The 14,159-nt window shown below is 47.5% G+C and overlaps 1 protein-coding gene, 1 long non-coding RNA gene, 1 other non-coding gene and 1 pseudogene across 4 annotated transcripts in view; 2 read left to right on the forward strand and 2 right to left on the reverse strand.

Annotated features, from left to right (window-relative positions):
* Nucleotides 1-11,961, reverse strand: part of TRIM27 (tripartite motif containing 27) — a 23,741-nt gene extending 11,780 nt beyond the window's left edge. For both annotated transcript variants that reach the window (XR_004266289.1, XM_032271908.1), the window contains exons 1-3: nt 11,229-11,961; nt 9,627-9,722; nt 6,280-6,510 (exon numbers count right to left, since the gene is read on the reverse strand). Coding sequence is in view for 1 of the 2 variants with exons in the window: in XM_032271908.1 (XP_032127799.1) it covers nt 6,280-6,510; nt 9,627-9,722; nt 11,229-11,675 (774 nt within the window). In the remaining variant the exon portion in view is untranslated. The remainder of the gene's footprint in view (nt 1-6,279; nt 6,511-9,626; nt 9,723-11,228) is intronic.
* Nucleotides 2,866-2,966, forward strand: LOC116545368 (annotated as a pseudogene).
* On the forward strand, nt 4,919-5,547 carry LOC116545365. Its single transcript, XR_004266291.1, has 2 exons — nt 4,919-5,089; nt 5,401-5,547. It is a non-coding gene; the product is annotated as an uncharacterized LOC116545365 (long non-coding RNA).
* On the reverse strand, nt 5,465-5,593 carry LOC116545369. Its single transcript, XR_004266293.1, has one exon. It is a non-coding gene; the product is annotated as a small nucleolar RNA SNORA11 (small nucleolar RNA).
* Nucleotides 11,962-14,159: the final 2,198 nt, after the last annotated feature.

Here is a 14,159-nt window from a genome sequence, read left to right on the forward strand (position 1 = left end):
CCTGCCTCAGCCTCCTGAGTAGCTGGGATTACAGGCACGCACCACCATGCCCAGCTAATTTTTTTTGTATTTTTAGTAGAGACGGGGTTTCACCATGTTGACCAGGATGGTCTCGATCTCTTGACCTCGTGATCCACCCGCCTCAGCCTCCCAAAGTGCTGGGATTACAGGCTTGAGCCACCGCGCCCGGCTACATTTTTGCTATTCTAATGGGTAAGAAATGGTATCTTAGTGTGGTTTTAGTTTGCATTTCTCTTATTGTAAGAACAGCTGAGCATTTTTTCACCTGTTCACAGACCAACTTATGTCTTTTGCAACTTGGCTCTTTCTTTTATCTATCTTTCTCTAGAATTTGGGTCTTTTCTTTCTCAATTTTTAAAAGGTCTTTGTACGTTAGAAGTATCATTTGTATTTATGATATTTGTGGCAAATACTTTCTTTCAATTTAATACCATCTTTTGACTGGTTGCAACGTGTATATGCTTTTTCTCTTGTACTAATACCAACTGCTTTAATTATATGGGCTTTAAAATACGACATAATAATCTAGTAGGCCCAGTTCTCCCTCAGAGCTCCTTTTTCTCAGCGTAGCCCAGCTATTTTATTTTTTAAAAAAAAGAGTCAGGCTGGGCACAGTGGCTCATGTCTGTAATCCCAGCACTTTGGGAATCCAAGACTGGCGGGCAGATCACCTGAGGTCAGGAGTTTGAGACCAGCCTGATCAACATGCAGAAAACCCCTCTCTACTAAAAATACAAAATTAGCCAGGCTTGCTGGCGCATGCCTGTAGTCCCAGCTACTCAGGAGGCTGAGGCACGAGAATCGCTTGAACCTGGGAGGCAGAGGTTGCGGTGAGCTGAGATAGGGCCATTGCATTCTAGCCTGGGCAACAAGAGTGAAACTCCGTCTCAAGGAAAAAACAAAACAACAAAAACAAAAACAAAAAGAGTCTTGCTCCGTTGCCCAGGCTGGAGTGCAGTGCTGCAATCATAGCTCACTGCAGGCTCAACCTCTTGGGCTCAAGTGATCTATCCCAGTTTTTTTTTTTTTTTTTTTTTTTGAGACTGAGTCTTGTTCTGTCACCCAGGCTGGAGTGCAATGGCGTGATCTGGGATCACTACAACCTCTGCCTCCTGGGTTCAAGTGATTCTCCTGCCTCAGCCTCCGAAGTTGCTGGGACTACAGGCATGTGCCACCACATCCGGCTAATTTTTGCATTTTTAGTAGAGATGAGGTTTTGCCACGTTGGCCAGGCTAGTCTCAAACTCCTGACCTCAGGAGATCCACCTGCCTCAGCCTCCCAAAATGCTGGGATTACAGGCATGAGCCACCACGCCCAGCCTATCCCAGCTATTATTATGTGCTTATTTTTTCTAACTTAAGTGGACTATCAATTTGTCTAGATCCGGAAAAAAAGCTTGTTGGTATTGTTATTGAAATTCTAAGGGTAGGAAGGGGGATAAGGGATGAGAAACTACTTAAAACACTACATGGGTGATGGTTACACTGAAAGCCCAGACTTCACTATACAATATATCCATGTAACAGGAAAAAAAGAAAGAAACTGCATTTATGAATTTGAAGGGCAACTTGCTTTCACGATGTCTTATCAAAGAATAAGTGATACCTATTTGTTCAAGTTTATTTTGTGTCGTTCAGGAATGTTTGAATATTTTTTAATTTTCTCCACATAGATTTTTGTTCATTTCTTATAGATTTATTCCCAGGTAGTTTATTACTTTTGGCTTTTTTGCAAGTGGAAACTGCATTTTCTCTTCTGTCTTCTAATAGCTGTTATCTGGCATATGAAGGCTGCTGATTTCTCTATATTAACTTCTTTCCCCAATTTTTTTTTTTTTTTGCTTCAATTAGCTTTATTTCCATTTGGTTCTTTTACCAACTTTTATGCCTGTAATTCTTTTATCTAACTGAACTGGTTACAACCTGTGATGCAGTGTTAAATAGAGATAAATGATACTGGGCATCTTGACTGTTTCTGACCTCAATGAGAGTGCCTCCAGTATTACCCCATTAATTAGTATTTAGCTTGCTTTTCCAGTGACTTCCAACACAAGCACTTTTTGAAGTGCTCATGGAGACCCTCTTCCCTTACCGAGTACATGACTTGTCTTTCTCCATCTTTCTTATCATCCACCTTCAGTTTCATGCTATTTGTTTAAAAAATGTTTTTTTTTTTTTTTTTTTTTGAGATGGAGTTTCGCTCTTGTTACCCAGGCTGGAGTGCAACGGTGTGATCTCGGCTCACCGCAACCTCCGCCTCCTGGGTTCAGGCAATTCTCCTGCCTCAGCCTTCTGAGTAGCTGGGATTACAGGCACGCGTCACCATGCCCAGCTAATTTTTTGTAGTTTTAGTAGAGACGGGGTTTCACTGTGTTGACCAGGATGGTCTCGATCTCTTGACCTCGTGATCCACCCGCCTCGGCCTCCCAAAGTGCTGGGATTACAGGCATAAGCCACCGCGCCCAGCCTTAAAAAATATTCTTAAAAAAAAAAAAAGAAAAAACAAAAAAAAGCTTTAGCCTGGCATGGTGGCTCACCCTATAATACCAGCACTTTCAGAGGTTGAGGCAGGTGGATCACCTGAGGTCAGGAGTTTGAGACCACCCTGGCCAACAGGGTGAAGCCGAATCTCTACTAATATAAAAATTAGCCGGGTGTGGTGGTGCGTGCCTGTAATCCCAGATACTCAGGAGACTGAGGCAGGAGAATCACTTGAACTTGGGAGGGGGAAGATGCAGTGAGCCGAGATCCTGCCACTGCACGACTCTGCCTGGGCAACAGAATGAGGCCTTGTCTCAAAAAAAAAAAAAAACCACCAAAGTTTTAAAGCCTTAATTATGATGCTTGCTTCAGCAGCAGATATCCTCAAATGGGAACCAGGCAGAGAAGACTAATGGCTCCTGCATGAGGGTAACACACAAATTTATGAATTGTTTTCTACTTTTAATGTTCACAGCAGCAGTATTCATAATAGCCAAAAGGTGCAAACAACCAAAATGCCCATCGACTGATGAATAAACAAAACATAGTATATATCCATAAATGGACTATTATTCAGCTATAACAAGAAATAAAATACTGAAACATATTACAGTATGAATGAACCTTTAAAGAAGTATGTGAAGTGAAAGGAAAAGGCCACATATTGCATGATTTCAATCATTTCTAATATATAGAACAGACAAATCCACAGAGCCAGGAGTTAGGGATAGAAGGAAATGAGGAGTGATTGCCTAATAGCGTGGGGTTTCCTTTTGGGTGGTAAAAGCATTTTGGATCCAGATGGTGGATAATTGTACAACTTTACTAAATGCTACTTTTGTGCCAGATTTTACACTGTAAAATGGTGAAATTTAGGTTACATATATTTTAAAATAAAAAAAAACAAAGAAGCCTGGATGTGGTGGCTGATGCCTGTAATCCCAGCACTTTGGGAGGCTGAGGCGGGTGGACTGCTTGAGCCCAGGAGTTTAAGACCAGGCAACATGGCAAAACTAGAACTCTGCAAAAATTACAAAAATTAGCCAGGCATGGTGGTGGACACCTGTAGTCCCAGTTACTCGGGAGGCTGAGGTGGGAGGATCATAAGCCTGGGAGGTTGAGGCTGCGGTGAGCCATGATCATGTCACTGCACTCCACTCTGGGTTTCAGAGTGAGACCCTGTCTCAAACAGCAACAATAAAAGCTAAGAAAAAAACCCTCAAATCCATCTTGCAAAACCCAATCCTGGATGAGACTATCTGCTTTCTCAGTGCCTGTGCCACAGCAGTCAAGATTTAAGAATGCAAAGCTAATAAGAAAGTTACACAACAGGACAGAATGGTTACACTATAAATAGATGTTCACGGACCAAACACTCCTCCTGGTTCTCGCTGGCCAAGTGACTTTCCCATACTCCGAAACGGTAACTTCTTCCCATGCAATAGAAGACCCTGTGAAACTAATTCCTGGCACATAGACTTTAGTTCTCATTTCCACCTGCCTTCTCAGGAACCACGCATTGTTCATCAGTGTATCGTTGCTGGCGACTTCAGTGTTCCCTCTCTCTTACCTGGAAACCTTACAACATAGACTCCTTTCCCACTCCAGATAAAACTCCATCATCCCGCCTCATCTCTAGGTATTTTATTACACCCTCTTCTCCTCAGTCATCTACTTGTGCAGTCTCCGGTGGTTGCGGTCCCTGCTCAACTCCCTCGAATATGGCTCCTGCCCCAATTATTCCATTGTGGCAGTTCTACATAAGGTCTACATAATAATGGCCATGCTATTAAATCAAATTTGCATCAGCTTTGCAATTCATAGTAATGCAATTTCACCTCAATTGCATTACTATGCTGTCCACTCCCTCCTTCCTGAAACAGACCTGGTCACATACTACCTCCCTGGCCAACTGTCCTCTTTGCAAATTCTTCATTTTCTCCCTGTCAAATACTGATGTTCATTACAGTTCAAGCTGTCTTTTATTATTCTAAACCACGGGTTGGTAATCTTTCTTAAAGGCCAAGCCGTAAATATTTTAGACTATGTGGGCCATATAATCTCTGTTACAACTCAACGCTGCTAGTGCAGCAGAAAAGCAGTGATAGATAATACGTAACAAACAAATGAGCACTGCTGAGTTCCAGTAAAAACTTATGAGTACTAAATTTAAATTTAATATAATTTCACATGTAATAAATACATTTGGCTGGGCGCAGTGGCTCACACTTGTAATCCCAGCACATTGGGAGGCCGAGGCAGGTGGATCACTTGAGGTCAAGAGTTCAAGACCAGCCTGGGTAACATGGTGAAACCCCATCTATAATAAAAATATGAAAATTAGCTGGGCGTGGTGAAGGGCACCTGTAATCCCAGCTACCCAGAGGCTGAGGCAGGAGAATTGCTTGAGCCCGGGAGGCGGAGGTTGCAGTGAGCTGAGATCGTGTCACTGTGCTCCCTCCTGGGAGACAGAGTGAGACTTCATCTCAAAAAAAGAAAAAGAAAAAGAGAAAGAAATACATTTCTCTGATTTTTCCCATTTAACGATGTAAAAACCATACTTATTGCCCAGGATATACAAACACAGGTGATAGGCCAGGTGCGGTCGCTCAAGCCTATAATCCCAGCACTTTGGGAGGCCGAGACGGGTGGATCACGAGGTCAAGAGATCGAGACCATCCTGGTCAACATGGTGAAACCCCGTCTCTACTAAAAAAAAAATACAAAAATTAGCTGGGCATGGTGGCGCACGCCTGTAGTCCCAGCTACTCGGGAGGCTGGGGCAGGAGAATTGCTTAAACCCAGGAGACGGAGGTTGTGGTGAGCCGAGATCGCGCCATTGAACTCCATCCTGGGTAACAAGAGGGAAACTCCGTCTCAAAAAAAAAAAACCCACAGGTGATGGACCATAATCTGCTGACCCTTGCTTTATGCCATCATCAATTTTTTTTTTTTTTGCCCCACATGTAGAGCATTTGTTTGTAGGGAGGCCACAAGCTTCATGCCTCTCATCACAATGACTCCAGGTTCCTGTTGGGTGTGTTATAAACAGAGGAGCCATTCTTCAGGCCCCCTGCTCTGAGCACACCTCGCCATCATAAAATTTTAATGGCTTTTATCAATACCTATAAAAACTGTCCAATCGCCACACTAAAATATAACGCAGGAAAGTTTATTCAGCTCTTAATCCCAGGGCCTAGAATGGTGCCTGATACAGAGCAAATAATATGCACGGAACGAGCAAACACAGACAAGCATTGGCTCATTCGCTGTGGCTTTGCTGGAGTCTGTGCAGCTTCATCACCAGCTCTCCAGGGTTAGACCACAGGACCTCTCAGCGAACATAACCACTCCTGCTCAGGTGCTCACTGTTTTGGGGCATAGTCATATGTTAAAACTACAAGATACTGGAGTGAAGACAGTGTTTGAATGGCATGTGGTCTATGCCCCTCGTTATTAACACATGAGGTCACTGAGGCCCAAAAAGGTAGAGAGCCTTGCCTGTGATCAGACCACTTGTCAGTGCTGAGCAGGCCCAAGCACCAGATCTTCTTTTTGCCATTCTCTTGAGACAATGCAATTGACTAATGCAAGCTGTGCCAACCAGAACTTCTAGTTTACATAGTTTCCTTCCACAGTGCACAATGCAGAGTGTGGCAAACTCTTGCTATTCCTGAGAGTTAACATGAAGACAGGGCATCCTGGATACTACTTGGCAAAGAAGAAGGGAGGCTACTTTCAGTGGACGCTGCTCTGGCAGAGCTCTGTAAGCCTTACCTGCAGGAGCTCCCTGGTGGGCTGCTGCTGCTTCTCTTCCAGCTGAGCGATGAGGCCACTGAGGTGGGAGATGTTGCAGGAGAACTGGGTGATGGCACCGTTGATGCTATTGTAGATGGCCAAGTCCAGCTCCTCAAGGCGGGCCAGGAGGCGATACTCATGCTCCTTTAAGGAGTGATACAGCTGCTCAAACTCCCAAACAATCTTCTCCCTTTCCATCTGGGTTAGGCTCTGTGCAGACGACAGGAAAAAGCAGTAAAGAGAAAAATGGCTCATTTCTAGGGCCTTCATATTTCTCCCCTGGCCACCTACCGCAAGACCTCATCATGGATGAAACAAGCAGTGTACCTGAATTGAACCTTAGAAAGACTGAAAACAAACAAACAAACAAAAGAAAGAAGCACAGTGCTAACTCATTCTTGCCTGTCTTTACTGACTGGATATATAATGGCAAGGAACTGAGTTACCCCAGTGACCATTAAGACAAAATCCCTATTCACAAGTAACTCAGAGAAGTGAGTCAGATTCATGTGATACACGTAGTCATGGTAAGGTGATTAAAGATAGGGTGACAGCCTGCAATGAAAGAAACTGGTACGGTCTTCATGGAAGCAATTTCAGTGCTTATGGGATGAACGAGAGTCCACCACACAGGCGACAAGCAGGAAGCCTTCCCAGGCCGAAGAAATGGCACAGGCAAAAGCATGGGGAGAGAAAGCAAACGGTGCTCTCTGGCTGGAGCACACGAGTGCCAAGGGAAAAGATCAGAAAAACTGAGACTTTGTCACACCTTGCTGGCAGCCTCTATTGCAACTGGGAGGCATGAAATACTGTCACACGGGAAACGGACAGGGTCAGATATGTGCCCTACGGAGGATGGGCAAGTGCAGCTTCCTCGCCCAATTTCCCTTCATATATAACCCATACCCTCTACCTGTCTTTCACAGGTGTTCACAAAACACTGTCTCTAGCTTCAGGTGGGAGAGAGGTGGTTTCCCCATGGTTTCCTCTTGGTGTTCATTTGTTTGCCATAACTTATTGTCTTTCTTTCTTCAGCCGCCCCCACCACCAGCAGGTCTCTATTAAAAAGTTTTGTTCTAAACAAGGAGCAAGCAACAAGCTCCAAAGAAATCAAGTGAGGTCGTACCAGACACAGCCATGCCCTGCATTTATGTACTGACAATGGCTGCTTTTGAGCTGAGCTACAACAGAGCTCATCAGCTGTGGGGGAGTCCATAAAGCCTACAAAGCCAGAAACATTCACTACCTGACCCTTTTTAGAAAAGTTGGCAACGTCTGTTCTAAACCCAGCTTCTCCCAAGGGCCTTCCCTCACTGACCATCCCTCTAGTCACCCGTATTAGACATGCACTATGTACACATCTTTGTTTATAAATCCTTTTCAAAAGTCACACTTCATGTGAGCTGGATAATTCTTTCAAAGACATAAACTATACAAAATAATCTTAAACAAAAAAGGCTGAAACAATCCTTAAATATCAACTAATTCAGTATTTCTCAAAGTGGGTGCTACTGGCACCTTGGCAGGACAATTCTGCCTGGCATGGGACTGTTTCTTGCATTGTAAGACACTTAGCATGCCTGCCCCAACCTCTCCAATTGCTCGAGTCTTCTGAAGACAGCCAAAGAAGGGCCGGGCGCGGAGGCTCACGCCTGTAATCCCAGCACTTTGGGAGGCCGAGGCGGGTGGATCACGAGGTCAAGAGATCAAGACCATCCTGGTCAACACGGTGAAACCCCGTCTCTACTAAAACTACAAAAAATTAGCTGGGCATGGTGGCGCGTGCCTGTAATCCCAGCTACTCAGGAGGCTGAGGCAGGAGAATTGCCTGAACCCAGGAGGCAGAGGTTGCGGTGAGCCGAGATCACACCATTGCACTCCAGCCTGGGTAACAAGAGCGAAACTCCGTCTCAAAAAAAAAAAAAAAGAAATACCTACACACCATTGCAGAGGACAGAAAGGCAGTACTAGCCTTATGAATCGAGTCCAACGTACTCATTTCACAGATGAGCAACTGAGGTCCAGAGAGGCTGTATGACTCCATCTTTGCAACTGAGCCTGGAAGCATGTCCAGGGGCCCAGATGCTCAGAGAAGGGCTTTTCTCCCCTTTGACAATCCTTCCACAGAGGATACCATCATGTGGACAATGACCTCAGTCCACTCAGGCTCACTGAGAAGATTTTCCATCCATCAGACCTATTTTCAAGGAGAACTGAAGTCTCAGTGCACTGTGTGGGCAGAGCAAGTGGTGGGATCTCAGTACTCCATGGGGATGAGTTCCTTGTCCAGAAGTTCTTTACTGCACCCTGCGAGGACTGACAAAAGGATGCTAGACTCTACTAGTCTGGGACTTTACTTTTCAGATAGAAATACCTCTACTCAATGGAGATCTGTCATGTTTTGTTTATTGTTCCAAAAACACTGTTAAACACCTAGGTGGTATTTAAAAATGTTATAATATAAAAATGCATTTTATAAATGTCTCTGTACTTTTTGTTGGTTTTTTCTTTTCAAAACAAAATTCCTGGCTGGGTGCAGTGGCTCACACCTATAAACCCACTTTGGGAGGCTGAGGCAGGTGGATCACTTCAGGTTAGGAGTTCAAGACCAGCCTGGTCAGCATGGTGAAACCCCATCTCTACTAGAAATACAAAAATTAGCTGGGTGTGTTGGCACATGCCTGTAGCCCCCGCTACCTGCGAGGCTGATGTGGGAGAATTGCTTGAACTGGGAAGCAGAGGTTGCAGTGAGCCAAAACCTTGCCATTGCATTGATGACAGTGTGAGGCCCTGTCTCAAAAAAAAAAAAAAAAAAAAGTAAAAAAAGAAAAGTCCTAAATACCTCTATCATGAATTAACACATCAGCCACTTGTCAAGGCCTTGAGACTGGAAGAAGAGAACAGAGTAAAAACTCCACAATTAAGGCACTGTTAAGGGGAATAACCCAGAGAGAAGCAACAGTGGGCCTTATACAAACCCTCTACACGCACTTGTCTGCAGAATGGTACCAAAGAAAGCTAACTGTACCCAATAATTTTATCTATCTCAGTTTTGCCAAGAATCAACCGTGGTCTATGCAGTTAGCAGGTTAAGCTTTATTGACAGGTCTGGTTTCCAAGGGTTCCAAACTAGGCTCCTCCATCCTTTCCCCAAAAGTAAGGGAATCTCTCAGTTCTCAGGGTGAGTTCCCCTTGCCATGTGTGGTTGATCCACCTCTACCTACAAGTTCTGGATGACTTGCTGGAGAAGGTTAAGGGAAGTAACATCAGCTCTACAGAAGAGGGGAGCACCAGCAGAAGCGACTATGAATTCCAACAACCCTTACCAAGAGTTCGGCTCGTGCCTGTTCCCCCTGGGCCCGACGTCTCTTCTTTAAATCTTTCACTCTTTTAAGATGGTCCAGCTGGTTCTGGATCTGCTCCTGAGAAAAGCAAAACAGATGGGCAGTTCAAAATTAAGTAGACCTTAGCATCAGCATGGTCATCCTTTTTTTTTTCCGAGATGGAGTTTCACCCTGTCATCCAGGCTGGAGTGCAGTGGCACAAATTTCAGCTCACTGCAACCTCCACCTCCGGGGTTCAAGCGATTCTCCTGCCTCAGCCTCCCAAGTAGCTGGGACTACAGGCATGTGCCACCACACCCAGCTAATATCTGTACTTTGAGTAGAGATGGTTTTCACCACGTTAGTCAGGCAAGTCTCAAATTCCCGACCTTGTAATCTGTCTGCCTCAGCCTCCCAAAGTGCTGGGATTACAGGCGTGAGCCAGCTCACCCAACAGCATGGTCATTCTTATCACAGATGGAGTCCACACACACGATGCCAAGTCCCTAGCTGGTGCTTGTCCTCAGGCCACAGTGCCACCCACAAGATTAAGACCCAGGGCACAGGGACCATCAAACCCCGCCTCTGGCACTTCGTGTCTATCTGAGCAGCCTGTCGCTTCGACCACTCAGCTACTGCGTCAGGACTATTTGTGTCTATCTTAAACAATGAGTCATCTACCTGTCCCCGGTCGGATATTGCATGACTTAGCGGAAATGTGACTGGAGCAGGAGGCTGGGAGTTGTGTGGAACTGGAGCTTTTCCTCACAGGCATACTGCGAAAGTGACTTATTTTCCTCATGTGTGACATGGGCAAACACCATCTTCCCATCCTGCTCCAGACGTATTACCAGTGAGTGGAATAATATAGCTGAAAGGTCCATTAATGTTAAGTGATTACACATGAATGTACTCACATTTAAACAAGGACATGCATTCCTGAAGCCCTCAAGATACAAAAAACACACAGTATCATGGACTTGTAAGGCAGGTCACCTTACAAGTGTTTTACATGTAACACTTTGTCTCCACGTTACTGATGAGCTGTGCCGGTCGGCAGACGGCTCTGTGCGTCCCATGATTCCACATTCTTCCTCATAACTGTGTTATCTCCTGGGTCCCAGAGTGTTTAAACGACTTACTCAGGCAGCAAAGAGCTGTTATTTTCTGTGAGCTTCCAGAGCAGGGCAGACTGCACGGAAGTGCTGGAGAAACTCTTATAGACTAAGGAATGGCCGTGGGTCAGCTAACGTCTGAGCGCGTTTTTGTCTGCGAACCGGTGGGAGCGGAGCGTGTTCCCAGCTTGCAGATGTGCGCGGGTTGTATGCGCTTCTTTCATTCTGTCAAAAGGCCTCCGAGTACAACGCGCCCGCGAGGCAGGAAACTCGGGGACAAACGGAGCGAGGAGAGTGGGCGTGGGGGGACTTGCGGCTTCTTCGCCAGCCACAGGTTTTCCTCCCGATCCGAGCGTGGAGGCTGCGGGGCGCACGGGGAGGAAATGACGGCTGCGAACCAGCCCCACGTCCGGCTCAGCCATTTTCTGGGCGGAAAAGGGACGCCCTGGGCTCCCCCTCCCTTTGTCCGCCGCCCGCGCCCCCAGCTCACCTTGAAGCCCTCCACGGCCTCCTCGAGCGGCAGCACGCTGTGTCCGCGGTGCTCGCGGGAGCGGTCGCACACCACGCAGATGGGCGTCTGGTCCTGCTCGCAGTACAGCTTCAGCGGCTCGCGGTGCTTCTCGCACGCGCCCATCTCCCCGCCCGGGCCCGCCGGCCGCTCGGAGCGCAGCTGCTTCACCAGCTGGGTGACGTTGGCCAGGTGGCGGTTGGGCCGCAGGTGCCGCTGCGGGAAGGTCTCCCGGCACTGCGGGCACGACACGTTGGTCTCCGCCGCGCCCCAGCAGCGCGCCAGGCACGCGCCGCAGATGTTGTGTCCGCAGTCGAGCATCATGGGCTCGGAGAAGTACTGCAGGCACACGGGGCAGGTGGTCTCCTGCTGCAGGCACTCGGCCACGCTCGCGGACGCCATGGCGGGGCCTGCGGAGCGCACGGGCATGGGCCCCAGCCGAGCTCCGCGCCGCGCCCAACTCTCCCGCGCTCTCCGGTCGCGGTTCCCCGGAGGCGCGGGGCGGGCGGAGGGCGGCGCCTCCCGGGCCCGGATCCAGACGTGCCCGCGCCGCGAAGAGTCGAGGTGGCCGCGCCGCTTCCCGCGCCCGGGCCCCCGATGAAGGCGCGAACACGCTCGGGGGCAGGGCCGGGTCGCCAAGGGGCAGAAGCCCAGGGCCAGGCGCGGCAAGCGCGCAACACAACGTGGCCGCGTCCGAGCGGGTCCCGGCGGCCGCGCAGACCCCACCCCGGCGCGAGCGGAAGAGGCGGCTCGGCGGGCGGGGCTTGGCCCGCGCTTCCCACGAGAGGCTGGATTTTGTGGCCTCGGGGCCTGGGCTTTACCTCTCGGAAAGGCAGAGGAGGCTCCGCCGCGGTCCCTGGGCGGGTCGCGCCGAAGCTCCAGCCTCGGGGACGGGCACTAGAGCAGGTGCTGTCTCCGGGCGCGGCGCTGACCTCCGGGCCTACAGGCTTCCGCGGCTGCCGGGCCGGGCCCCGCGTCTTTGTTCGGTTTCCTTTTGGTGCCTGGGTCTCAGCCCTCAGAAGAAAGCTGGCTTTGTGTGGGTGCCAAGGAGCGGAGACGTCGGGCCCCCCGCGAGTCTGGAGGATGAGGGTTGCCGACTGAGCCCACCTGATACGTGAGGCCTTTTATTAAACAGCCCCATTTGTAGTAGAAAAAGAAAGGTTTAATTATCGGACGGTAACGTTTCTGTGTTGCAATAACAAGCCCAGTTCTGCTCCTTCTCACTTGTGCTCAGGCAAGTTGGTTTACGATTCATTTACCTGAGTTTCTCCCGTGTGAAATGGGGATAATTGTACCGCAGTGAGAAGTACATTTCCTTACATCTTTTACTTTTTGTTCCATAGGGTTGTTTATCCATTAAAATAGCAATAAAATGCCCACCACATAGGGTTGTTGTGCTGAGTAGCAACTACAAATTGCTTGCTCCTTTCTGAAGCATAGACTAAGAATCCTGCGGCGACCCAGGGTGTTGGAGGCCCGCAATTCTCATTGTCTTAGCATCCAGTAGACCGCCAGCATTTTTAGGTTGCTTTCTTACCCCATACTTGGCGTTTCCTAGTTTTCCTTGAGATTTTTCTCAAAATTATCCTGCTATCTGAGCAAGACAGGCTTCTGCTTCCAGGTGATCACTTTATTTTTTCAAAGTGAAAGTAAGTTTCTTTTTTTTTCTTTTTTTTTTTTATAAAGATGGGATTTCACCTATTATTATTTTTTAAAAGTAAGTTTATTTTTTTAAAAACGGAATAAAGAATGGCTACTCCATAGGTGCAGCAGCACATCATCGTTTTAGAGAGTTCTACTTCTCTGGTCCTCTTCCGCAGGGGACAAGCAGTCTGAGGGCCTAAGTGGACTTGCCAACCCCAAACCCACATCCACCTTCTCAACCATACTCTGAGTATCCAGTCGTTCAGATTCCAGTCCCAAATGGCCCTAACCCATTTCCAGAATGATGCAGAGTACCTGGGCCAGGCCACACCACAGTCTGGTCTTGGTTTGAGATTGGGTCAACATTGAAATTTGTAAGAATTAGAGAATAAGGACGTCAGTTCTGATTTACTCCAAAAAGGACTAGTAAGCATTGCAATACATGCCGAAATATGAGAGATACAGATAGGTAGGTAAAGCAGCCCTTCATCTGCCTCCTGATTTGGGGGATGCAAGTCTAGAGTTTGGCTTTCTTGTTCAGAGTTGATTGTTTTTGTCTTACCAACCCTTTATGACCTCTGGAGACAGGTGACCTGGGGTAAAGAAAGGTAGAACAGGTAGGGTGTAGTGGCTTATGCCTGTAATCCCAGCGCTTTGGGAGGCTGAGGTGGGCGGATTGCTTAAGCCCGGGAGCTTGAGACCAGCCTGACCAACATGGTGAAACCCTGTCTCTACCAAAAATTTAAAAACTAGCCAGGCGCAGTGGTGCACGCCTGTAATCTTAACTATGGAGGCTGAGGCTGGAAAATCAGTTGAGCCCAGGAGGCAGAGGTTGCAGTGAGCTGAGATCGAGTCACTGCACTCCAGCCTGGGTGACAATGAGACTCCACCTCAAGAAAAGGGAAAAAGAAGTTTTAAAAGGTAGAACAAAATCGAAGAGTTGGGTACAACAGGGTAGGAGTAGGGGAAGGGAGTATTTACATTTAGCAATCCCTAACAGCACCTTTCCTTCTATTTTTATTTTAAAAAGTTACACCTATCTTTTTCTTGATTTTTTAAAGAAAAAACATATCTGTATATCTTGCAAGAAAAAAATATTTCTTAGAGATGGGGTCTCACTATGTTGCCTAGGCTGGCCAAGAACTCCTGGGCTTGGCCAGGCTCAGTGTAATCACGCCTGTAATCCCAGCAGTTTGGGAGACCAAGGTGGGTGGATCACGAGGTCAAGAGATCGAGGCTATCCTGACCCAACACGGTGAAACCCCGTTT

The sequence above is a fragment of the Sapajus apella genome, unplaced genomic scaffold (genome assembly GCF_009761245.1).
Source record: "Sapajus apella isolate SASKATOON/1434 unplaced genomic scaffold, GSC_monkey_1.0 scaffold262, whole genome shotgun sequence".
Taxonomy (NCBI): Eukaryota; Metazoa; Chordata; class Mammalia; order Primates; family Cebidae; genus Sapajus; species Sapajus apella.